This window comes from Orcinus orca, chromosome 3, assembly GCF_937001465.1.
Source record: "Orcinus orca chromosome 3, mOrcOrc1.1, whole genome shotgun sequence".
Classification (NCBI taxonomy): domain Eukaryota; kingdom Metazoa; phylum Chordata; class Mammalia; order Artiodactyla; family Delphinidae; genus Orcinus; species Orcinus orca.
Genome location: NC_064561.1, coordinates 139,183,991 through 139,210,195, shown reverse-complemented (window position 1 = coordinate 139,210,195; position 26,205 = coordinate 139,183,991). Strand labels below are relative to the sequence as shown.

Here is a 26,205-nt window from a genome sequence, read left to right as displayed (position 1 = left end):
GTTAAGGAAATGTGGTCCCATTTAAGTATGTCACTTGGGTAATTTGTAATTTGAAGCAAAGATACTCATTGGGTCTATGGGTTTATAGGAAACAGACCAATATGGCAAAGGTCACATTCTCTAGCATGGCTTTTAAATTACTGGAATGAACCACAGAATTTGTATTTGTACTTGTGTTTGATTTAGAATGAAATGAAGAACCCGAACTAACCCCCACGATTAAATTTTCAGATGAGTGAGAAACCTGTCCATTCAGCAAGCTGGGCTTACCTGTGCAAAGGGCGTCACAATCAGGTCATCTCCATGTCTGAAAAGCAAACCAAAGCCCACATTAGATGGCACTGATCACTCTAGGACCACTTTCAAGCAATATTAAACAGTAAGTTTCTCATTCATAAATCCCCACAGAGAATTACAGTAATTCCATCCTTATTCTTCAACACATGTTCTTCTCAGTCATGGGCGTGAAGATGTGTCTTCTGGGATGTTAACCATTGTCCAGTTCCCTGGGTGAAAAGAGGGGCTTCTTGATCATCAGCCAAGGTCACGGGCACTTATTATGCACACGGGATATATAACAGTAGAAACGGAGTTCCAGCAGCGGGGCCTGAGTTTTACTCTTTGCTGCTTATGGTAAGTATTACTGAAGGGCACTATGGAAGGAGCCAGCAACGGCAATGGCTCTGGTGAGAGGTCCCTGGACCATCTAACGTTGGAAGGTGATGAGCATCAGGTGCTCTGCAACATCATGTGTGAGCCTTGGATGGGCTCGGAACTGTGGATGACGTAAGACTGCGTCATACTCTAATAAAAACCAGTGAAACTTTTCAACTGACTCACGTCCCAGCCGCCGTAGTTACGGGGGAATGTTACCCCGTGTGTGCTGTTGTTACAGCAACCTCAGGGACACTGTGCCGAGGATGCAGGAGCAAGGTGTCAGCATGACGTGTCTTGGAGGGACAGGGAGAGGCAAGGAAAGTTGTGAACATTCTGCTTGGAAGAAAGTAAGAAACCCAGGCCCAGAGTTCTTTCGTGGTGTTTCTTAGTATGAATAGTTCATGAGAAGGATTTCCAAACTTTCCACGGGATATTTCTTGATCTAGCTAGCTGGAACTCTTTAATCAAAAGGGAATGGAATTATTCTACACAGAAAGCTTCCGGACATGACCCTAACTGAGAATATTGCAACTAAATGGTTCACTCACTCATGAACAATTCTGGAAAGGGCTTGAGTGACCTACAACAGCACTCATGAAATATGCTTCGGCCCAGGCAGCATATGGATGACGTTAGTAAATGGATTGCTGCCAATAATTAGACCAGTTGTTAAGGTCATCATCAAATTACACAGAGATCTTGAAATTCAAAATGTGGGAAAAAATAAAGCAGAAAAGGGGTGGAACACACTCTAAAGGAAACGTGTGTTATTTTGCACCCTCTTCGTTCCACAGTTACATTTTTGAGGGGCACTGCTCTTTGGAGAGATCATTCAGAGAGCCAAAATTTAACTAATACGAAATCTAGATATTTTCCCGAGGTACAGTCTTTGCTTCCATTTTATTCTTTATAATTTCCCGACTACAAAGTTTATTTTCTAAGAACTTAGTCATCTTGGCCAAGGCACAGTATCATTCTGAAATCAATCCCTGGAAATAAGTCTTTTAATTTTTCACATGAATTACACTGGACTTGAATCACTCTAAACTGAAAAGCACGTGCATGTGTATTAAAACACTTTATTCTATCTTTGGTTGTATTTCATTCCCAAGCACTATAAAATATTTATTTAGAATATACAATATTTAGGGTAATTTATCAGTCTTGCTTTCTTTCCGTGTCAAAGCATAAAGAAAATTAGTTATAATTTTAGTGATGGAAATATTTCACTCTTGACCTACCCAGAAATTGTTTTTGCCAAATATCTCAAGACCGTCTCATTTTAGTCACAGTAGAATTATTTCTAGCAATTCAGTGGCAAATGTCCTCAATAAATAACCTATCCTTTTCTTTTCAAAATTATGTAAGGTTTAAATTATCTCTGAATAGGGACTTCCCTGGTGGCACAGAGGTTAAGAATTTGCCTGCCAAAGCAGGGGACACAGGTTCGAGCCCTGGTCTGGGAAGATCCCACATGCCATGGAGCAGCTAAGCCTGTGCGTCACAACTACGGAGCCTGCGAGCCACAAATACTGAAGCCTGCGCGCCTAGAGCCCGTTCCATGAGAAGCCCGTGCACCGCAACGAGTCGCCGCAACTAGAGAAAGCCCGCACGCAGCGACGAAGACCCGACGCGGCCAAACATACTTACATAAATAAATAAATTTTTCAAAAAAAATACATTATCTCTGAATATATACCGAATGTATAATGACAGAATCTTTGTCCAAGCCTTTGTCGGTAGCCTGCCCTCGAGACCATGGGCTGAACTGGAGCCAGCCACTCTGGCCCCTGGGGCAGGGGCAGCCTCTCCCCTCCCTCAAAGAGAAGCTTGCGGAGTTCTGAGCCTGCACTGCTGGCCACTGGAGGTGGGGATAGGAGGCTCAGTACAGTAGCACACCACTGAACTTCCTGTTCTTCCAGGGAGGGATGACAATAGAACTACTCCCTATGCCTCTGGCCATCCTTCCGCTACTTTTGTATTATTTACTACAGTGCTTTCATTTCTACCCTCATTCTTTCTGTAATAAGAAGCCAGAAACACTGGCAAGAAACTGAAAGAGAGAAATCAAAAAGCAACCCCTCACAGACATCTCACTGGGATCCAGAAACTGTTTAAGCACTTAAATGGGGAAAAGCCTCTTGCCCTCTTGCAAAATAAACTCAACCAACAGCAGCGCCTGAAAATACCGTTTTGTAACCTAGTTCATTTCAAGATTGTGTTTGAAACACACGAGGCCAACGACCTTTCCACGCTTTATTATTACCAAACCAGAAGGAAAAGGGCCTTTCCACGCTTTATTTTTACCAAACCAGCAGTTAATTAGAAGAAAGTTTATACTTTATTGAGAGAAGATTTCTAATCCTACGAAGCTGTGAAAAGCATCAGAGGCCACGAAGTGCTGCTTCTGAATATCACGCATTGCAAATTTCAGGATGGTAAGTGGCTGGATGAACTAGTGCTTTGAAGAGACGCCATGGTCTGAGGCTTACTTCCTGAATGTTGTGCAAACTTTTTGATCTTCTGTGCTTCACTCTCTCTGGCTATAAAACCAGAAAGACATCCTCCTCTGGAGTTTGTCAGTAGGATTAAGATAGTGGTATTTTGAAATCCTGGTGTCTTTCTTCCCTTAGACTCAAAACTATCACCCATTCATCACCATCTTTGATCCACCTCTTTTAAAATTAGAGAGTCATTAGAGAACAAGTATGTTCTTATTTTTAATATGCACATAAAAATGCTTCTGGGAGCCCTGTTGGACAACACCCAGGCATTAGCCCCAGGAGGGACTTTTCTACTCACCACTCTTTACTCCCATGTTCACAGAAGTACAGACATAGAAAATAAACAAACAAATACATACACAATGTACTTGATCTTGTAAAAGCTAACATTTATACATATACTGAATATAAAACACATATTAACTGTAGAAACTTTGGGAAATACAGAAAAATTTTAAGAGCCATCCAAAGACAACTGTTGTAATGATTTGTTTTTTCCAAAAAAATAATGTGGGCTCTGAGAAAATGTAAATGTCACATTTAAGAATATAATGAGCCTTTTAAAATTACTTTTGAAGGAGGTATTATGATTTCCATAAACTTCTAAATACTACTAAAACAAAACACAAATGAAAAACTCTGCTTCATCGGTAGCAGATTCACCTGAGGATACGGCTTCTCTGCATTGCTTGGCCTTTTAGTTTAGAACTAGCTCCACTGTAAGTAAAAAGAATTAACTAGTCCTTTCGCCTTATGGAACCCCAGGGACTGAAGTTCCTATAACACAAAGCCAACCTCAGCCATACCTGAAAGTGATCTTCCTCTTTGATGCTACTGCCACTTAGAATTAAAGTAATCCCTTTAACACAAAAGCTTGGTCCTGTGGTCAAAATCACAACTACAGAAACTTGCATTTTGGAAAGAATGTCCAGCAACATTTTACTGAGAACTAAAAATAATGTAAATTAATATAAGATCAAAATTAAAGCAGTTCAGTATTGTGTACAGTAGTATCTTTCAATTTGAAATTTTTCAATGTCAAATTCCAAGCCATTTGTGCATGTCTGTATACACAACTCTGATAGTTTATCGATAATGCTAACTAGTTATCAATCATCAGGTTGAAATGATTACCCTCACTTGAAGATCACCCTCACTTGAAGATCACCTTTGTGTTTATACTCCAAATCAGCACCAAAAGAAGAAACCAAATTACAGTCCTTTCCCCAGTTTTAACAGACAAATAAACTAATACTTATTCTACAAAAACAGGTGACTGAAGTCATCCAAGTTCTTAACTTTATGAGGAAACAGCTTTCTTTGTCCTTGAATTGTAATTTCCTAATAGGCTTGAGTGGTAACTAATCCTGGCATCCCTTTCACTGATGCCCAGGAAAGTCACTCAATGTTTTGTTTATTTCAGCTCTGGGGGCCCTTTTAATATGTTCCCAGTATTTTTTATTTCTTAAATGGGCTTTCAATATAATTATTTTAAAAAATCAGAGTACAAATATCCAACAAACTGATAAATAATAATGGTATTACTTTCAAACAGTTATAATTTTTATAAAACAATAATGATAACCAATATTTATCAAATGGTTACTCTGTGCCAGGAACTGTGCAAAGCACATTTCACTGATTATCTCCTATTTAATTTTTTTTGTACATGAGGAATGGAAGGCCCAAGAAGGACAAAAAAAATCACCATGCCCATGGCGTGATGGGGTCAGAATTCAAAGGCAGGCAATATGACTCTGGTGGGTCTGTGCTTAAACACTGTGCAATTCTGCACCAGTAATGGCATTTATCAATGCCAAAAGCACATCCCAAACAATGCCTAATCTCTAGGCATTTTCCATTTCATAAAGATGATATGTACCATAAAGACAACAAATGGAAGAGTTAACATATAAATGCAAAAAAAATTAAAACAGAAAAATTACTAAAATGACTTACAAAACTAAACAATCTCTACCCACCTGCTGATTTTCATGTCCTTCTACCCTAAGCTAAAATAATAAAATGAAATAAAATAATTTTTGGTTTCCTACTGAGGTGATAATTCTGGCTGAGAGTTTAATATCATATGTCCATATTCAGGGTGTAGCAAGACTACATGCATATCATATGTAACAAAGGCCTCAGGAGATGGCATTTATGTGCATATATACATGTATATGTAAACATCTACCTATAAATGTATTTATGTATATATTGTGTGTGCATGTGAGTATAATCCTAGGGAAAGCATTTTGATTTTCTGCCTCTGTATTTCAAATGGGGTGGGAGGGAGATAAAGGTACTGTACCCACCACCATACTTATCCACATAAAGAAAATTTACTATATTATTTTGCTATATTTTTACTATATTTTATATTTACTCAATATAAAAACCCTTCAAAGACCAACTGCTCTGCAAATATTACATTTTAAGGTATACTTCCTAAGATTAAAAACATATCATGGGGGGACTTCCCTGGTGGTCCGGTGGTTAAGACTTCGCCTTCCAATGCAGGGGGTGCGGGTTCGATCCCTGGTCAGGGAGATGGGATCCCTCATGCCTTGTTGGCCAAAAAGCCAAAACATAAAACAGAAGCAATATTGTAACAAATTCAGTAAAGATTTTAAAAGTGGTCCACATCAAAAAAAAAATCTAAAAAAAAAAAATCAAAAAAAAAAAACCATGTGTCAATGCAAGTTCATCAATTGTAACGGATGAACCACTCTGTTATGGGGGCAGAAAGTATATGGGAAATCTCTATACCTTCGTCTTAATTTTGCTGTGAAACTAGAAATGCTGTCTGAAGTCTTAAAAAATTAAAAAGACAAAAATATATCATATAACTTTAGAAAGGGATGTGACCTTGGAAGTTATTTAGTCTTCTGAAATCTAAATCATTTGCTCACTTCTTATTCACAGTTTTAATAATTAAGGGCTTGGCCTGATATTTGACCAAAAACATTCTAAAAACAAAACCCTCAGTTTTTGGCCCACGTGTGCTCATATCACATGCACTGATGAGAAAGTAAATGAAATTGGAGCTAATGCAACATAAGCAAAAATTCTCTAGTCTGAAGTGTAATCTCTTCTTTATTTGTCATAAAACAAAAATTTAGGCTTCGTTAGAGAACGTACATGATGCCAATAAATGGCCTCAAATTTGTTAGTTAAATGATGGCATGAAAGGTCATCTGTTTTCAGAATTATTCAGCAAAAGATTTTCCAGTTGTAAGAAGTTAAGTGTTTTGCACATGTAGAGACACACTTGCTAAGCCTATTTATTTTGTTTAATAAAAGCTAATACAATAAAGGGGTCCTTCTAGGCACGTTGATGTCACAAATTATTGTCACGGAACTTTGATGACTGACCTCCATGGGCGGGGGGAGGGGGAAGGAGGACGGGGAAAGGACCGAGTACACAGCAATCTTTCACAAGTGCCCTCACTCTGTTGTAGGAACAGGTTCTTCCTTTCTAGTTTATCTTATTTGACAGGCCCGTTCTTAACGTCAGTGGCTCTGCCTTCTTGGTTTTTCTCTAGGATGGGTTCCCAGGGAAAAGATTTATGGGTAGCTAGAACAACAATTTTTTAAGATCTGCATGAGGTAAAATGATTCAGGAGATTAAAAGGAAGGGTGTGATCAAATGGGGAGAGGAGTGACAGCAGTATGTCTTCTGCATGCCTACTATTACCAGCCCCTGCTCTACTAACACACGGTATTTAATTCTGATGCCTCTGCACTAAATGCATGCTCATATTCCCATCTTAAGATAAGGAACTGGTCTCTGAGAACTTACGTAACTCATCGGTGGTCATGCCCTTGGCAAGTGGCAGAGTTCAGTGGTTTCCAAATGCCAGGCTGAGACCTGGTACTGGCCCAAGAGAATGCTCATTGGTCCTTGTGAAGGTGAGAATAAACATGAAACATGGAGTAAGGATTTTTAAAAAGTCATATTAAAAAACAAAAGCTAACCATATTCCTTTGGAAAACTCTCCTTTATTCTGAGAATATGTGCCACTCCCTTTGTAAAGAGTTCTAGTGAAATGCCTTTGGAAAATAAAATGATTGTGTGTATCGATGGGAATTTCCTTGTTAAATAAATAAAGTCATTTATCTGGCAAAGTAAGCACTTAGTAACCCTGGGTCAGTCCCCCAGATGGTTTTTGAAGTCTTAGTGAGTCATGAAATCCCAAGGCATGAAAATGAGCAGTGGAGCTGGATTTAAACCCAGGCTTTAAATACTGTTTCGCTTCTACTGCATCATGCTGCTTTCTGCAGGCACAAACGGATTCAGGCTATTCTGAAGCCCCATAAAAGTACACATTCTAGATTCTAGAACATCACGGTCAAACAAAATTTCTTGCTGTGATGGAAATGTTCTCTCTCTGTGCTGTCTAATACTGTATCCACTAGCCACCGTTACTACTTAGCATTGAAAATGTGGCTAGTGCAAGTGAGGAACTGAATGCCACTTTTACTTAATTTTAATTAATTTAAATTAAGAGAAAGTCACCTGGGGTAGTGGCTATCATCTTGACCAGTGCAGCTCTTGAGCAATCTTTACAAAACTTCAGTTTTAAGTTTGCCAAGGGAAGACAATGTTTTATGTAACTGAAAAAAACAAAAATCTACTCTAAGCTTGGGGGCAGAAGAGCATTGATATATTAACGTAACAAAAATACTTGATTGTTTGGCAAAGACCCTAAGTGGAAAGATTTGCCCAAATGGCCATCAAGATTCTCCACCCCTGAAAGGGAAATAAAGATTTTAGTTTAATTGCTTTGCTTATTATACTCTCACCTAGAGGCTACTGTGCCGGCCAGCAAATGCCAAAAAGTATGGTCTAGCAGCAGCTGCTGATCGAAATCAGTATGTTCAGGGTCAAGATACCTGGATTCTAATTCATGGCGTGCATGTGTGTGCATATGCAAGACACATTTTTGAGCAGAATTTTGTATTTCTGAAACTGAGTTAATATTTTCCATTGTTTCCTTACATGATTGTTTTGAGGATCAAGTATTAGACTTCAGAGGAGGATTCTATGTCAGCTATAAAGATTATACAGACTTCAGGCAATTTTAAGAATATATTCCTTTCTATATACATCACTTCCCAAAGAGTGTACCGAAACTTAGAGCCACAAAGGGCAAAACATGGTGGACCTTGTAAATATCCTGAACTTAAACTGATGTCTTCGAGGTTTGTTCATGAACCTTTAAGACATTCTTTCACCACTTTCAAAGTGCTTTGGTGTTTGGAGTGCTGGGTTATAGATAAGCTGTCTGTCTGGGAAACATCAGGTTCCTTTCCTGGATAAATATAGTACAAGATGGGCTACCTTTAAACAAATGTAAAACAAACAAACAAACAAACAAAAAACACCAAGAAATAGTGAAACATGTAGGAAATTTTATCTAATCTCTATAGTAGGTGGGAGAAATGAATGGAAACTCAATATATTGAAGATAAATAATGAGCATGAAAAGACATAAAACAAAAGTGTGCTGTCAACACATGGAATTAACTCCGTGATTTGATGCAAAAGCGTTCTTTTTACCAACTGCCTTCTTTTTTAGCTTCTGTAAAAATGTACTCATAATTGAAAATAACAGTGATTGAATGAAAGTTTTATTGCACTTTTTTAAAGATCACCACAGGAACCTTTAGATAACACATAAATCATAATGCTTGTTTTCTGATTTTCCTGGCAAAAAAACCAAAAATCAAACAAAGGAATAAAAAATAACCAGCCAAACAAACAAAACTGGCCCTGGTGGATAGAACAAATTCAGTCTGGAGTTCTCTAAGTCCCAAAGGAGGAATCGATGTTGAGACACGGAAACATGAGATCTGCATGCGGCCCTGTTCTCCCTGGAAAGAAAACTAGGAGCTAAAAGGGCTTGGTCTTGGGATCATTCATAACACTTACTAGCAGGCAACATCATGCACTGAACTGCTTAAATGATTTTCTGTCACAGTGTTGACTCCCACATTTGCAGAGATGTAAACAGATGTCCTTTCTTTTTCTGCTTTTTTCAAAATTAATTTTTATTGGAGTATAGTTGGTTTACAATGTTGTGTTAGTTTCTGCTGTACAGCAAAGTGAATCAGTTATATGTATACATATATCCCCTCTTTTTTTTAGATTTCCTTCCCATTTAGGTCACCAAAGAGCATTGAGTAGAGTTCCCTGTGCTATACAGTAGGTTCTCATTAGTTATCTATTTTATACGTAGTAGTGTATATATGTCAATCCCAATCTCCCAATTCATCCCACCCCCTCGGTACCTATAAGTTTGTTGTCTACATCTGTGTCTCTATTTCTGCTTTGCAAATAAGTTTATCTGTACCATTTTTCTGTATTCCACATATAAGCGATATTATACGATATTTATTTTTCTCTTTCTGACTTACTTCACTCTGTATGACAGTCTCTAGGTCTATCCACGTCTCCGCAAATGGCACTATTTTCTTCCTTTTTATGGCTGAGTAACATTCCATTGCATATATGTACCACATCTTCTTTATCTATTCCTCTGTTGATGGACATCTAGGTTGCTTCCATGTCTTGGCTATTGTAAATACTGCTGCAATGAACATTGGGGTGCATGTCTCTTTTTGAATTATGGTTTTCTCCAGGTATAAGCCTAGGAGTGGGATTGTTGGATCATATGGTAGTTCTATTTTTAGTTTTTTGAGGAACCTCCATACTGTTCTCCATAGTGGTTGTATCAATTTACATTCCCACCAACAGAGTAGGAGGGTTCCTTTTTCTCCAAACCCTCTCTAGCATTTATTGTTTGTAGATTTTTTGATGATGGCCATTCTGACTGGTGTGAGGTGATATCTCGTTGTAGTTTTGATTTGCATTTCTCCAATAATTAGTGATGTTGAGCATCTTTTCATGTGTTTATTGGCCATCCGTATGTCTTCTTTGGAGAAATGTCTATTTAGATGTTCCCCCCATTTTTTGATTGGCTTATTTGGTTTTATTTGAAAATACTTAGGAAGAAACCTACCTAAGGAGGCAAAAACCTGTACTCAGAAAACTATAAGATACTGATGAAAGAAATCAAAGACAACACAGATGGAGAGATATACCATGTTCTTGGATTGGAAGAATCAATATTGTGAAAATGACTATATTCCCAAAGCAATCTACAGATTCAATGCAATCCCTATCAAATTACCAATGGCATTTTTCACAGAATGAGAACAAAATTTTTTACAATTTGTATGGAAACACAAAAGACCCTGAATAGCCAAAGCAATCGTGAGAAAGAAAAACGGAGCTGGAGGAATCACGTTCTCTGACTTCTGACTATACTACAAAGCTACAGTAATCAGGACAGTATGGGACTGGCACAAAAACAGAAATATAGATCAAAGGAACAGGATAGAAAGCCCAGAGATAAACCCACACACCTATGGTCACCTAATCTATGACAAAGGAGGCAAGGATATCCAATGGAGGAAAGACAGCCCCTTCAACAAGCGGTGCTGGGAAAACTGGACAGCTACATGTAAAAGAATGAAATTACAACACTCCTTAACACCATACACAAAAATAAACTCAAAATGGATCAAAGACCTAAATGTAAGGCTGGGCACTATAAAACTCTTAGAGGAAAATAGAGGCAGAACACTCTTTGACATACATTGCAGCAAGATCTTTTTTGACCCACCACCCAGGGTAATGAAAATTAAAACAAAAATAAACAAATGGGATCTAATTAAACTTAAAAGCTTTTGCATGGCAAAGGAAACCATAAACAAAACAAAAAGACAACCCTCAGAATGGGAGAAAATGTTTGCAAATGAAGCTACCAACAAGGGATTAATCTCCAAAATATACAAACAGTTCATGCAGCTCTTTTTCTGCTTTTAACTCTTCTACTTCCATTGACAGGTTGTAGGAGTTAAGGTCTTACATATGTCTAGACATAACTATCCAGTAGTCAATGACAACAAATTTTTCTTCATCCAAGATTAAGAAAACCCTGAAGTCTCAAGACAATGAATGGGAAGCTGACACAAAGCTTGAGAGAAACCGCAATAGGCGGATGGAATAATTGGGGATATTTCTTCAGTGAATCTCACCTCAACCATGCCACAAAGTGCCAGGAATCTGATAGCAAAGCCCAGTGTTCGATATTCTTGACTTGCCTTTTTCTGAAGAAAAACCACAGGCATGGTTGAAGGCTTTCTTCATATTTGTAAATAGCATATCTTTAAATTTTCATCTTACAGGGATTTAGTGAGGATGATTTACTAACAACCCCTGGTATATCTTATCTCAAGAAGCACATCACATAAATGTTCCAGTAGTGTGATTATTTTTCCTTATATGGCTCATACAACTGTACAGGAGACACTGAGAAAAATTCACTAAGGATCTAAGAATGTCAAACAAAATCAATAGCTAAAGTGATTGATGTATTAGTGGAAACAGGGATTTACATAGGAATATCAATATTGACTGGGTAAATGTCCTTTTCTATCTGGGTAAGTATCTAGAATTTTTTTTAAATGACAGGAATGCATCATCCAAACAAAATTTTTGTCTTGTTTCCATGGGTCTATGGTGTCTTCGAATGATACCCAGACATGAAGTAGGTACTGTCAATATTTGCTGAGTGAAAGCATGACACTCTCATTCAAAAATGCAGCCAATCAATATACTTATTTAGAATGTGGTAGAAGACACAGATTACCTCCATTGGAAATCAGCTTTCTCCTTTCTCCTGACCTGTCACCATTCGCTCCATTCCCACCACCTACTACCAAGATTTAAAGTTCAGAAAATTTTCATTTTATAACACTAGAGCATGGTTTTGACTTTAGTCTCCTTTAGTACATGGAGGAAAGAGCATTGGGATAAAAAAAGCAAGTGAGAGTCCCCAGACACGGTATCTATAACTGACAGAACTAGATCCTCTTGTGTAATGGCCATTTGTCCATTACAAGAAGCAGGAAAAGCTCATAATTTTCAACTTGGTTCATTCATCTAGGGTCACACTGCACTGAGAGCACTATGCAGGTTACTGTGCTTTTTTCATTGAAGACGGTTTTCAAGTGTTCCTAATTTTAGTTGCATAGTTAATTTTATTCATACTTTGCTCTTAGAGATGGTGTTCTTTGTATACACTGCATAATAAGCCAGCTCTTCCTTGACCAAGGTTGATATGAGTTTGCTCTCTAGCAGGGATTTGATCTCACAAAATTATGGAGTAATCACTTTTATTATTAAGCTACCATTCTCCCACATTTTTTTAAAAAGCAGATGTTACCCTGTGTAAAGTATTAAGTCTGAGGTAAAAGCATAACTGCATAGTCAATCATTTACAAGTTTAAATAGTTTACCTTCACAGTGCCTTTTTTTCTAAAGTTACGGGAGTTGAGAAACACTCAGGTGACTATTTTTCTGTTTTTTTTCTTTTTTCACAATTAAAACTAGAGTCCAAACACTGAGGAGCATACTGGGTATGAAGGAAATTCAGAAAAGGAAATTGGATGCTAAATATTAGGGCAAACTCTCCTAAAGACGTAATAGCATTTTAGTAACCTTAGCATGAAAATAATGAGTTACTGGTAAGTTTTGTCAATCTCAATTTCTTTTTCCCTCTGCCTTAAGAACTTTTCATAACTAATATTTATCTCTTCATGTCCCCTAAGACCTCAGGATATATCACTTTGGCAGTGATAAGCAAGGGATATTAGAACACATAATTAATTTGTTGTTTTAAAAGACTGGAGCATAGCACAATGATACTAAACAAATGCTGTGGTAATGCATTAAAATCCACTATTTTTACCTTGTGTCATTAACAAACATGCTCATTCAAAATGTCAGAATATTAGAGCTTCCTTTTTATGATTTTTTAAGTATGAGATTAGAAATATAAAATGTGTATTCAGCTGCTATTTTTAATTCCTTAATTCAAAAATTGAATAAGCATGTTTACCTAATTTATAAGTATTTTTTTAACCATTTATGGCCCTCCTGTTTTTTGAGCTAGAAATAAAATGGCCCCAGGGACTGAACAGAGAAGTGGAATTTTTAAAACAACAGAAAGATGAGAAAAGGTAGCACAACTAGTAGTAGTACTGTAATAGCCAATGACCTTAGAATATTCTGTCAATAGACTTCTTGGGATTTAATGGCTAGTGTAAGTTTAGTGTCTGTATCAATACTTAATAATAATAATAATAGTAGTAGTAGTAACTTGCCAACCCTCAAGGAGTGGAAGAAAAATCCTAGTTTATCTGGCTCACTACCAAAATGATATCACTCTTGATAATAATGAATTATTTGTCTACCTGGGGTCCTAACAGAATTAAGGATAGGATAAATTCTCAATTCTAGAGCTCATCCGGAAGTTCATGGCTTTCAAAATCTGCTGAATTTTTTCTTTCTCTTAACAAAATTTCTCTTCACACAAAGATTTGATTTAGCTCTAATCCTAAGGACACAAATAAACACCCTAATCCAGAGGTTCTCAAACTTCTTCAATTCATGATACTCTTAGCACCTCAGTAGTTTTTTACAGCACCTCACTGGCCAAAAGAAATAACTACCAGTGGCAATTCTTAAGAATTTAGTTCCAACGATTTAATAAGGTTTTGCCTCCACAATTGAGTGCTCGTTGAGTTCTGCACAACTTCTCACTCCGGAATGAGCCTGGATGCTCTGCCTCCCTCACTTCCGGGTCCACGCTGATTTTTGTGCATTGCTTGCTTCTTATCACAGCAATTGTCAATAACCCAGTTTTGCAAAGATATGATGTCATGGAAAGAAAAGGAATGATCTAATGTTGAAACTGGGAACTATTTCAAGCTATTAGTTCTCCAGGTGACTGACAGATGTTTCTGCGTTTAAATTTTCCCTGAAAATTTAAAATACCTCTGGAACCCGTATCAGTTCCCTGTGGTGGTCCAGGGTACCTCAGCACATGTCCTGGCCCTAGTTTCATTACTCTTAAACCATTGAGTGAGGGGTGAGGACACTCCCTCAGTTGGGAAAACTCAGGAATTGAGGAAGGAATTATTTGACCACAGCACCTTTCTGTGTTTACATGATGGTAGAGGACTTTCAAATGGCAGATCAAGGTTAGAAAAGAGACAGATGCTCATCAGTGCTAATAAGATCTAAAAATATAGTTAGGTGGGGTTACAGACTTTTCATGTAGATCCAGTGAGGACTAGAACCTTTGTGGTGCAACATTTCTTTTTATTTTTATTTTCAGAGATGCCTTAGTAAGACTAATGAAGAATAATGTAACCTGTAATAGAATTGATGAATAGGTATATAAGCAATCATTCTTCCTTTTTCAAACTCAGGACTAGAGACAATACCACCTTCTACCCCATAGTCATAGGAAGAGGCCAGGAACAGCTACAACCGAAAACTCACAAAGGCTCAAGAGGTGGTGAGGGACTTCCTAACTGCTAAAGAAAGGGTAGAAATTTGAGTTGGGGTTGGGGGATAGTGTTTCCTAGCTGAAAGAATGCCCACATGGGGCTCCCCAAAGCCTTGATAAATGACGTCCTATACTTCTGTATGGTGACGGGGACTAATTAGCCAGACTGCCAAGTGTGCCCCAGTTTTCTATGGTACATTGGGTCCGCTCACTTCCTCTTCATTGCCCCTTCCACGCCCTCCCCCGTATGTATCAGTATGTAGATAGGAGTAAAGAGCAACTTGGATCATCTTTGGATTCTCTGTGTTAGTGTTTATTCAGCAGAAGACGGAGACTAGAGGTCCATTATCCAGATGAATTGAAACGTGTTTTTAATTGATGTGGTTTGACAGGCAGTTTGTATTCAATAAACTCATAGTTTTATGATTAAATTCTATTTGTTTTGTTACTGATAATTCTCCTGTTAATTTTTCCAGGGACTTGTATCTATGTATTTGTAAATACAAATAACGTATCATTGAATGAAGTGCAGCAACAGAAGTAACTGTTATCCAGAAGTTAAAATAGTTTTAAATGCATTCTGAAGAATTTAAGAGGGAAAAAAACCTGCACATATTTAATGTAATTATCCATCTATTCTGTAATTTTCTTCATGACAGCACTTGGGCAACCTTCTGTTATCTAGTTGTTTCTATTCTTATAAAATAATTTTTTACTCTTAATGATAGTTTTTTTAAAAAAAATAATAATTCTTTTTTATAAATTTATTTATTTATTTTTGGCTGTGTTGGGTCTTCGTTTCTGTGTGAGGGCTTTCTCTAGTTGCGGTGAGCGGGGGCTACTCTTCATCGTGGTGCGCGGGCCTCTCACTATCGCGGCCTCTCTTACTGCGGAGCACAGGCTCCAGACGCGCAGGCTCAGTGGTGGTGGCTCACGGGCCCAGTGGCATGTGGGATCTTCCCAGACCAGGGCTCGAACCCGTGTCCCCTGCATTGGCAGGCAGATTCTCAACCACTGCACCACCAGGGAAGCCCTTAATGATAGTTTAAGTTTACTTTTCATGTATTTATTTCTTTACTGTACTCACGCTAATCATTAAAATTATTTCTATTTCTCATTATTCTTAAGAATTAAGTTGCTTCTCGGGATTACATTTAACAAACTATGTAACGGCCTTCTGAGCAGAGGCTGCCAGGAACTTCTCTTCTGCCTTGTACAAGCTAATTTTTTTAGATGCTGAGTTTAGCCTAGTTCTATAGACTTGAGTCAGTTGCATATTTTCCAAGAGTCAGTTGCATATTTTCTTTATTACTTCTCTGACCAGTGTGAGCTTGTATCTTCTTTTATTCTTAAACTATAAATGGAAACTAAATTTTCATAGTGCCAAGTCATTCATTTGATCAACTGGATTTGGTGAACAGGTACTTCTGTTTCTCAGCAGTTTTGCCACAATAGTTCACAGCACTTTATGGCATCTGCAAATAATGTTCTCGTAGAAATGATCGAAATGTGTGTTGTGTTTTTCAAGAAGTTTAAGCTCTCAGGCCCTTGGGTCTCTCATCTGTAAAACAGCATAATAATATCCCTCTGCATAGGACTGTGGAAAGTATCAAATGAGATTACAGATGTGAAATACTTAGAAGAATGAAGAGTCATGTACACATGCAACGTATGCTGTGATTATTATTACTACCATTATTAGTCTTATTTTCTTCTTGTGCCTCAGCTATTTAATCAGTATCTATTTATAGAAGGTAAGATAATGCCATCCTGTCTTATAGGAGGTAATTATCTTCCTTCTCTCTTTACCAACAAATTAAACAATTATATTTCAACTTAAAGAGCATTTAATGGTTTTCCAAAACACTTCATTCAAATAGATAATCACAAACTTTCATTGCTACTGTTTGTATTTGAAATTTCTAAGGGATTTTCTCAATAGGAAAACTTAACTAGAACAGTTAAGTATAAAATCATCAAAAGTGATTAAAATATATAATAATGTCATTCTCTATAAAGTGCAGTTGAATTAAAGACACCGAACAATCTTCCCAGCATTATCATGAACTAGGTAAGAAAATGGAGGTTTACATATGGCCACATGTGAAGTCAAATGAAGAGAAAGGATAACACTTTATCTGTAGATGGAATGTATAGTATCAGATTGAAGACTGAAATGGTAGTTATTTATTCTATTCACCTTGCTTCTCATAGAAACATCTCCCTAGTAGAAAGAATGCTTTTCAGGAGTCAGTTACTGTCAAAGGAAAACCGTATAGCTGCAATATAAATACCCAGGGGGAATGAGAAAGCTGAACATGTTAAGACATTATTTTTCAACAAAATATAGAGTTGCATCATGGTCTAATTAGATTTGTCACTCTTATGTGAGTCCAATCAGATAAAGGAATTCTTGAATAGGTAGAGGGAAAAATGAGGTCATCCTCGTAAGTTTACTTTGGAAAGAAAAGCACTATTTAGCTGTTAAATATTGTAGCCTTTTCATAAAATGCACGGATACACACTGGTATCCAAAAATCAATTTGCTATAATTTTAGAAAATACCAATAGAATACATAACTATGTAAAACAGAGTCTACTAAGTCACTGTGAGTTTGTCCCTGGCCTCTATCAAAAGCCCAGTTATTTCACATTTGATGAAGTTGGAGGAGATGACTTTCAACCTGGTCATTCATCCATTCAACATTATATATAATTATCTAGAGGGCTTTTCAGCATTTTTCTTTTCTACTCACCCCTATTCTGTTCTCTTTTTATAATTGCAGTGTGGCTCTATTAAGCTTTTTCCCCGTTCTCAAGCTGCCCCATCACTCTTTCCTTTAGTCATCGATGGCTATACTTTCTTTTTCTTTTTTTTTTTTTTTTTGCTTTAATTGAAGTGTAGTTGATTTACAATGCTGTGCCAATGTCTTCTGTACACCAGAGCGACTCAGTTATCCACATATATATGTTCTTTTTTTATATACTTTCTACTTGCATGAAAAAGTAGAGATCAGAAGCCATCAATTCTCTAAACATTTCAGCCATCCATCTCCAAATTTATAGCTCCCCCTTTCACTTCTTTTTCTCACTGCTATAAAGAATGCAGTACTTGTCTCTACTACTCTTTCAAGGCTAGTCCCTTTACTTAGGCTCGTGATCATATGTTCATCAGCAGCTACAACTCCATACTTAACCTCTGTGTCCCTCAGCTTAAGTGTTCTGAATTCAAAAAAAATTTCCCTTGAACCTAATTCTCCCTCAAGCAGCTTTAGTTTTTCTTTTCCTCTTTAACTTACTAACCTTTTAAAGAGATGGTCGCACTTGCTGCTATCTCTACTTCCAATTCACTCCTTCACTAATTCTTCTATTACCCCACTAAGATGCTTCTCCCACTGTTCATCCCAAATCGAGTCATTACAGAAGGGAATTGGTTCTTCTAATTTCCCCTCACCCTCTGCACTGTTGTTTCTGCTCTCTGTCCTTGTCCTTTAATTGTTGTCTTGTTTCTCCTAGAGTTCTGGCCTCAACGTGTAAAAGTCAAATTCATTATGTCATTATGTTGTCCACTCTATCCTGTGTTCCCATGTCAACATCACCATTCATTTACTTGTTCGGGGTCAAAACGTCAACATTCTCTCTGATTCTCCTTGCCCACTGGCTATCTCCCAACATGCACACGCGTGCGCACGCGCGCGCGCGCACACACACGCACCATTCTGTAAGCCTATTGCTTCTTGCATCTGGACTAACCTCATCCTACCCCCACTCCCTTGACCTGGGCCTCCATCATATTCAGCCTGCTTTGCTTCTATGAATTTCAACATGATCTATTTCCCTGTAATCACTTCATTCTATACAATCATTCAACAATAGAGTAATCAGAAGCAATAAAAACAAGAATGCGATCACGTGATCCCAGCTAAAAACCTGTGGCTCTGAGGTCCCATACACTGTATTCCGACCTTCTTTTTCTCCTGCCACATTTCCCTACTCACACCAACCAGTCATTCCTTAACTGAGCCATGACTTCCCTCGCCCCACATTATCTAAATGTTGCCCCCTTCACCTGACTATCCCTGGCTGGCAAACTCTCCTTCTCTTCTCCTTTTCTCTCATAAATGCCTCAAGGATGGCGCTCACCAGATTTTATTCCAAAGGTCTAAAAGGTCAGCCCTTTTGCCCTGCCTCTCCCCCTACCCCCATGCAGACGGGGAGCTTTAAACACACCATAGCTTTTCAGTACGTATTTTTATTACATGTGAATGAATGAACAAATGTCTTAATTTTCAAACCTAAGAAAATGGGATAAAAATAACATAGAAATAAAGCCAATGGGAAAAGGAAGTTGTTTTGTAGTGAAGGAGAGTGGACGCCATCAATACAATGAATTCATGCTGAATATGTACTAATTAGTGAGTGTGAAGGAACAGTTGAACGGGAAAGTCTAAATTTCCAGAAGGCAATTAGGGGCTATGGATCTGGAGCTCAACTGAGGTTGCAGGGCCAGAGATACTGAGCAGTAAGTCATCTGATGAAGGCTGATAGTCGAACATACATACAAAAGAGTTTTCTAAAGCAGAGCCCAGAGGGTCGGGCTATACTTTGGGGAAATATGTTAAGGGGTGATAAGAGAAGCTGGTGAAGAAGAGGTCTGTGAGCAGTAGGGAAGAGAGCACACAACAGTGATGGCAGCTAGGAGATGAAATGCACCTTGTATTTCCTTTAATAACTGGCACCATGCCTTCTGCTTTATGGGTGGCCAATAAACATTACTTGAATTCATGGATTTTCAGAGGTCAGTATGATTTGAAGATAGATTTCAGAATATTAAGGCAACAACAACATATAAGGAAATATAGAGAATAGATGTAGATCTTGGGGTGGGCTTGGAAGGATGGGCAGAGGTATGATTATGCAGAAGTTTTATTACCAAAAACAACAGATAAAAAAGGAGGGTAGATTGGATAGTTTTTGAAAGATGGTGGAGACCTGTGCATAGAGGTAGGTGATGAGATGCTTTTGCCTGTAGACCACAAGGACAGAAATTAGGACTTACATACTGTCTTTTTCACTAATTATTTGATCTAAAACCTGTCATTTCATAAGATTATTAGTTATCTGAGACAAGAACTCTGTCTTAGAGTTTTCTTGTCTCTCCTGCAGTTCTCAAAGACAGTTACACAATGTGAATTTCATAATTCAGAATTTGAATCAAAATGATTGTACTTTAGCTGCTCATTCCTAGGGAGAAGACAATGTTGTCATTTTACAACCATTAATAAATGGCAACTAAGAGCCATAGGTTGGGAAGTGAGTAAAGCATAATTCCATTTCTAGAATCCCACAGAGACCTATTAAGATACCTTGATGATCTGTTAGAATACCAAGAATAACAGTAGACCCTCGGGAACCCCATACAGTTCCTCTAAGATGCACTGCAACCTGTGCTGAGTTTTTGAGATGGTGTCATGAGAAGATGGTGATGTTATCAGACAGTTGCCTAGATGCAGAGGAGGAAAGTAGACACTAACTCTACACAGAGGCAGAGTGACCACCAATGACAATGCAGGTATTGAGTGAGAGTTAGACCCTATTTAGAAGCCTCCAGAAACTAGGGAACTAATGAACACTACAGTAAGCACAAGAAAATGAGCTAATGATGGTGTATGATCTGCGAATCTGCTTATCAGTTTTAATTACTTTCCAGGCTGTGGCATGTCTAAAATGATATTGAAGTCTGTCTAATGTTTTCTGTACTTGCCTCCCGTGATTACTATTCCCAAAATGGTTTAATTTAGGCAAACCGTCACAAAGATTTCAAATGAACTGGCAAACCAGGGCTAACATCTGCACAGTACGTCAATGGAGATATATTCAAAGGGCTATATGTGCTAATATCACAGGGACTTGCAAACTGAGTTTAAAGCCTGTCAAAATATTCGAAAATATTCACATGGTTGGGTAGCTAAACTCAGGTCCTACATGAATATAAGCTAAGGTTTTAAGTGTAAATGTCTCCATTGCAAATTTAATTCTCTCTTTTCCCAGACAATGTATTCTCTGGGAAAATGAATGTTTCTTATCAAGAGTGACAGATTCAATCTACCATTTATCTTCAACTTGTATAATTTTAGCCACCATCCTTTTTAAATTAGAGAATGATGCAGTTGAACAAATATCATTGGTTTTATCAACTCTAGAGGGAAATTTACTTGATTTTTCTCTAAGCACGCCCTCTTCTCTTTGCTCCCCCTCACACTTACATGTCACTGGCAATGGAGGAGTTCCGGGACATAGACTTCGGCGAGAGGTCATAATCGCTGTCGGATCGATACAGAAAGGACTCCCGGCGTTGACTGTGGACAAAGTTTGCTTGGAGAATTAGCCCAGATCCCGGGCTGGTCATGGGATCCAAGGGACTCCGTCCAGAAGATGTGCCATTGTCCACATCGAAGCTGTCAATTAAGGAGAAAGAATGACATTGCTGTGAATTGCATGTTAATAGTTTAGTAAAGGGAGACTTCAGTTTAGGAACTGACAATAGGAAAACTTACAGCTGATTCCTGCTGTCAAAAAAAATGGTAATACCAAAATACACAAAAGAAAAAAAAAACACTGACTTTATATACTTGTCTTCCTACACCTTTGAGTACCTTGTTCACTGACCAAATACAAAATATATAGGTCTCTCTGAACTCAATTTCAGTTTACAAGGAGCCATTCTGCAAAGACTAGCTCTCCTAAGTACAGAATTCCTTTTACATAGTAATTCACTAAATATTTGGGTTCAGTTCAACAAGTGCCCATTACATGCCTAATATCCTTGATTCCCCAAACCTGGGCTTCTCGACTCCCACCTACACCTACCCAATCACTAATTTCTATTGTGGCCACTTCCCTCCATCCCCACTGCCAGTATACTAAGTTCAGGATTCTGTCAACTGTCACCTACATTATTATAAGAGCCTTTAAATTAGTCTCTTGAATCCATTTTCCACCTTGTATGATTCTTCTTAAAATCTAAACCTGACTGTGTTATTCATCAGTTCAAAACCTTACAGTGGCTCACTGTTGTCCTCAAGATAAAGTTCACATTTCTTGGCTGAACTGACAGAGTCTTAAGCATCTGTTCTCAAAGACAACGAATGCTTTTCGGAACCTCGATATGCAACACTCTTCCATCGGGAACTTCATACTCCCCTCATATTGAACCACCACCTACTTGTATCAGACTCTCACTACCTAACCTTCTGCTCCCCAATTTCTCAACCCTCCGATCTCCTGCCTAATTGTTATTTATCCTTGAGGACTTAGCCTTCATCTGAAATGCTGCCCTGATACCCCAGAGCTTCATGAGATGCCCTTTCTCTGTGTTCCCAAGACTCTTTCCCACTCCCCACTGATAGCGTTTACAATGAGCTGGAAATAATTACCACTTGATCTCCATTCCTAGACTGTGAGCTCTCTGAGAAGGGAGATTCTGGGTGTTCTAAGCACTTCAGAAAATTTTTACTAAGTGGTTTGAATTAATGATCAAATGAATGAAAGACATGATACTTGGCAATACAGATTTTAGAGTTTGGGGAAAAAAAAGAACCATACATGCCATTCTTAACATCACAGTCTTTATAATCTAGATAAACTTTCTACAAAGAGCTTTTCTAGTCTAGCATCAACCAGTAGTAAAATAAAGTCAATTCTCATGTGTTCTTATAAAAGGAGGGTGATAGCTCAGGATAGCTCAGCAAGTATGTGGTTTAAAAAGTTGTTGAATGAAGTGAACAAATGAATTCAAGTTCAGTTGTTAACAACGTTTTTCCTATTAGAACTTTTATCCAAACTATTAACTGGCTAATTTTAAAATATTCTTTTACTTTTTCTACTGGAGTTACTAATAAATAGTGTTATGACCCAAAGATTGGAGGCCAAACTGGAAGAATTATCCAGGGGCTTGATGTTTCATGAATCACCTATGAATCTATGACCAAAGTAGAACATTGACTCCAAATCAATCCGTCTAGTAAAAAAAAAAAGGGAAAACTCATAATCTAGCTTAGCCAGTCGTAAACATGTTTTTCAATTTAAAATTTTCTTAGAATTTTGTCACTTTACAGATATATTCATTTGGTCCTTACAGGACATTGAGAGATTATCTACTTGAGCAGATTCATTTTACAGACAAGGATACCAGCTCCTAGAAAGGTTAATTGACCAAAGTTACTGAGCTAACTGGATTTAATTATCTACTATTCCTGAAGTTCTCCCAGCTGTAATGCATAATCCTGTAAACCAGCAACTATGACACCCAAACAGGGACATCTGTTTCTTGTGGACAGATACTTCATGCATCTGGGACTTTAACGATCCTGAGAAAGGCCAAAGGGAAGGGACCTCTAATCATTAAAGAGACTTATTCAGGATCTCTGGCAGGCTCTTCTTGGATATGCTTAACTCAATAAGCATTTATTAAGTACCTACCATAAGCACATTGAGGTACAAAAATAAAGGAGATGAGATTAATCCAAGCTGGGATATCTGAGAAATCTTCATGGAAAAGTAGTATTTAAAGAGGGCTTTTGAAGGCATTCAGTATACAGTTGAAAGACATAAAAGACCTCTGCATAGGGAGAGGATAGGGGTGATTTCTGCTCTAAGGAGATAGTGATGGCCGCTCTCCAGCATGAGGAGGTCTTAATGTGAACACATAAAAAATGTTTATGTTGATTCCCCTCCAATATCAAAATGTTCTTACTGTTTTAAAAAATAAAATATGGTATCCTTTTCATGCTATGCAGAAACAGAAATATAGGAGATACAGGAGTACGATTTTTGGCTTAGTTTTTCTCAGTTCAATTGAGGAAATACCAATATTACCCCCAAATCAGAAATTTGCACTTTTTAATTATTATAATCTTTCCAATTAAATTAAGCAAGTCTTGACTTAACAAAAAAAATTCTCCACTATCAGTTTTGGAACAAATACTGATAAGTATCTTAAAATATTTAACAGTTTTTGCGGTAGTATTACCTATTAAAACCAAACAGTTATTAGTGGGTCATAAAGTGCTTGATATGGGAGTATATGGGCTTTGATACTTTTCTTTGCAGGTTGTAATATAACAATTTGGCCATTGGATGGAGATCACTTTCTTGAGGAAAATCTACTGTAAATAAAGGCCAAAACTATCTATTTCTTAAAGACTCATGAAAACAACCTCTTAAATATTATCTAAAAAATAAAACCTCAAAATTTACAGGAAGTGATTACCAAACATTGATGAAAATATATTAGCCTAAGAAATATTAGTATTAGCTTTACAAACAGATTGAGAATGATCTAAAAAATGGTCACTGATTTGTTATTAGACATTTATGCTTACTTAAAAAAATGAGCTCTTTTGTTCAAATATTAGAACTAAGGATCTTTTCTTGGGAGAGATTAGGTTGGGAACACTTCAAGGCAGTACTGCATTCGGTGGATAGTATATTAACTGAGACTCTATTTAGCCTGAAAATATGGATGGCTTCAAATAAGCTGTTCATTTTTGAAACGCAACTTTATAAACAGTCAATGTCATGGTATTATTAACAAGACAAGAAGGTGATGAGGGGTAACCCTAACCTTAGACGTTGGGACCAAAGAGATCAGTTGTGAATTTGCCAAAAACATTCTTTGGCAAACACTTTGATATAATGAATCCTCTTTTGACTCACTACCAATTAGATGAAGCCCAAGTATAAGATTAGCAGAAGTTTAGGAAAGTAAGTATAGATTTGGGGAGAGTAAGAATGTCTGAGACTAATAATGATGGTGAGAGTAATAATCATAATGATGATAATAATGATAATAAAGCATTTGAAACACTCTCCCAGCGCTAGAAATTGTGCTGTGTGCTTTATGTATGTTATCTCATTGAATCCCCACAATAACCCTTTGAAGTAGCCACTATATTTTCCATTTGACCAATGAGGAATCTGAGTCATAAAGAAGTGGCTCTATGTTAAGTCACATGTTCAAGGCCATACAGTTTGTCAGTGGGTTTTAAACTCAAACTGTCTGATTCCAGGGCCTGGGAGAATGGCCCCTGTGTTTTTCTCTCTATTGCAAAGCCTCCTCTTATTCATTCTAAAAATAGAGAAACATCTCTTAGCTTCCTCACCAGGATAGAACTTCAAATGTTAACATTCTGAACAACTTATGGATCACGTTTGCCAAGGCTAATTCTGGGCCTTGGTCTTTATATGACCCCCAATTTTGGAATTTTCCAAATCCTCTGTTTTTTCAGTTTTGAATACAACAGTAAGGTGCAAACCAGTCTCTGCTGAAACCTTTTGGGTGGGTTTCGTTACAGAGTTTTAGAGTTCATTTGGAATAAGGAGGGATGGTGAGTCTGCAGAAGGTCTTAGCAAATGAAACTAAGCGAGATGCTCCATTGTCCCACATGTTTGCTGTCCTTAATGCAGTTCAATGATGTATATGTTCCCTGACAGAGTTGGCTCTTACCAAGAAGTCATTAGTGGAGAAGCAGCAACGCAGCTGTGCATGGTCCCCAGTGGGGGGCGGTAAAGAGTAATGGCCCTGCCAGCCTGTTGCAATTAGAACTGCTGAAGGCTGTGTGCATCTAGCACTACTCAGGAGCATTCACTCCACTCAGGACCCTTTAAAAACCAAAGAGAAAACAAGCAAACTGACCAACCAAACAAACTGCTCCCCAGCTCTCTACACTGTTCCAAATCAGTAGAATTACTGGACTACCTGTCGTGATCCACCTTCCATTCAGCCTCTTCCACTGCTCCCACACTTTGTGTCTACTGACCTTGTAATCATCTGTCCGCTTGGGATCATTTCTCAGTTTTTTGGCCTGATGCTACACCCTGCTTCTCTGGTTTACATATTTTGCATCCCTTCTTGCCCATGATGTGGACTCTCTCCTGAGCCGTGGTCCTGCTATCATCCCGGGTGAACATGTCACCTGGCCATCAGGACCTTACACTCAACATTGACCCCCAGTGTGGAGTTTGATGAAGGTGAGACACATGAGGACTCCAGTGGAGCAGCTGCGGGAAGCCCCGATCAACAGAGGTCCCGTTATCAAAGCATCTGTGAAGAGCTCCCACGGGGAAGACCCTGGAGAGAACGAGCAGCTGCTGAACGCTGGAGGGGACCCTGGAAGGCTCTATTCAAGTCAGGAGCATCTGAGAGCTGCTTCTGTTGCTGTGTATTAACAATGGTGCATTGACAACAGAGATCTTCCCGCTGGGAGATGGGGAGATGGGGAGATACCAAAAATATTCCAAAGACATTCACTTGGGAATTAGAAAACGTCTAAATTTCATATCTTGGTCTGCCCCCTTCTAGTTGCATGCTCTTGGGCAGTTACTGCACCGTTCTAAGCTCCCATTCCCTGATAAGGACAATTACAGTATCTAGTTCTAGGGCAATTATAAGGCCCTATATAATATCTGGAAAGCATTTAGCACACTGCCTGGCAGCTAGCACGTTCCATATACTTAGCAGCTATTGTTGTTTTTACTATTATTACCCTTTTTCTTTAAGGGGTACTTTCCATCCAGATTTTTCCTGAGCACACTGCCTTGGGAAGAACCTACAGGGA

The 26,205-nt window shown here is 38.1% G+C and overlaps 1 protein-coding gene across 9 annotated transcripts in view; it reads right to left on the bottom strand.

Annotated features, from left to right (window-relative positions):
• The window catches only part of PDE4D (phosphodiesterase 4D), a 1,454,760-nt gene that overhangs the window by 205,814 nt on the left and 1,222,741 nt on the right, over positions 1-26,205 (bottom strand). For all 9 annotated transcript variants that reach the window (XM_033437904.2, XM_049707909.1, XM_049707914.1 and 6 more), the window contains 2 exons: positions 20,854-21,045; positions 271-307 (listed from right to left, as the gene is read on the bottom strand). In XM_033437904.2, the coding sequence (XP_033293795.1) occupies positions 271-307; positions 20,854-21,045 (229 nt within the window). The remainder of the gene's footprint in view (positions 1-270; positions 308-20,853; positions 21,046-26,205) is intronic.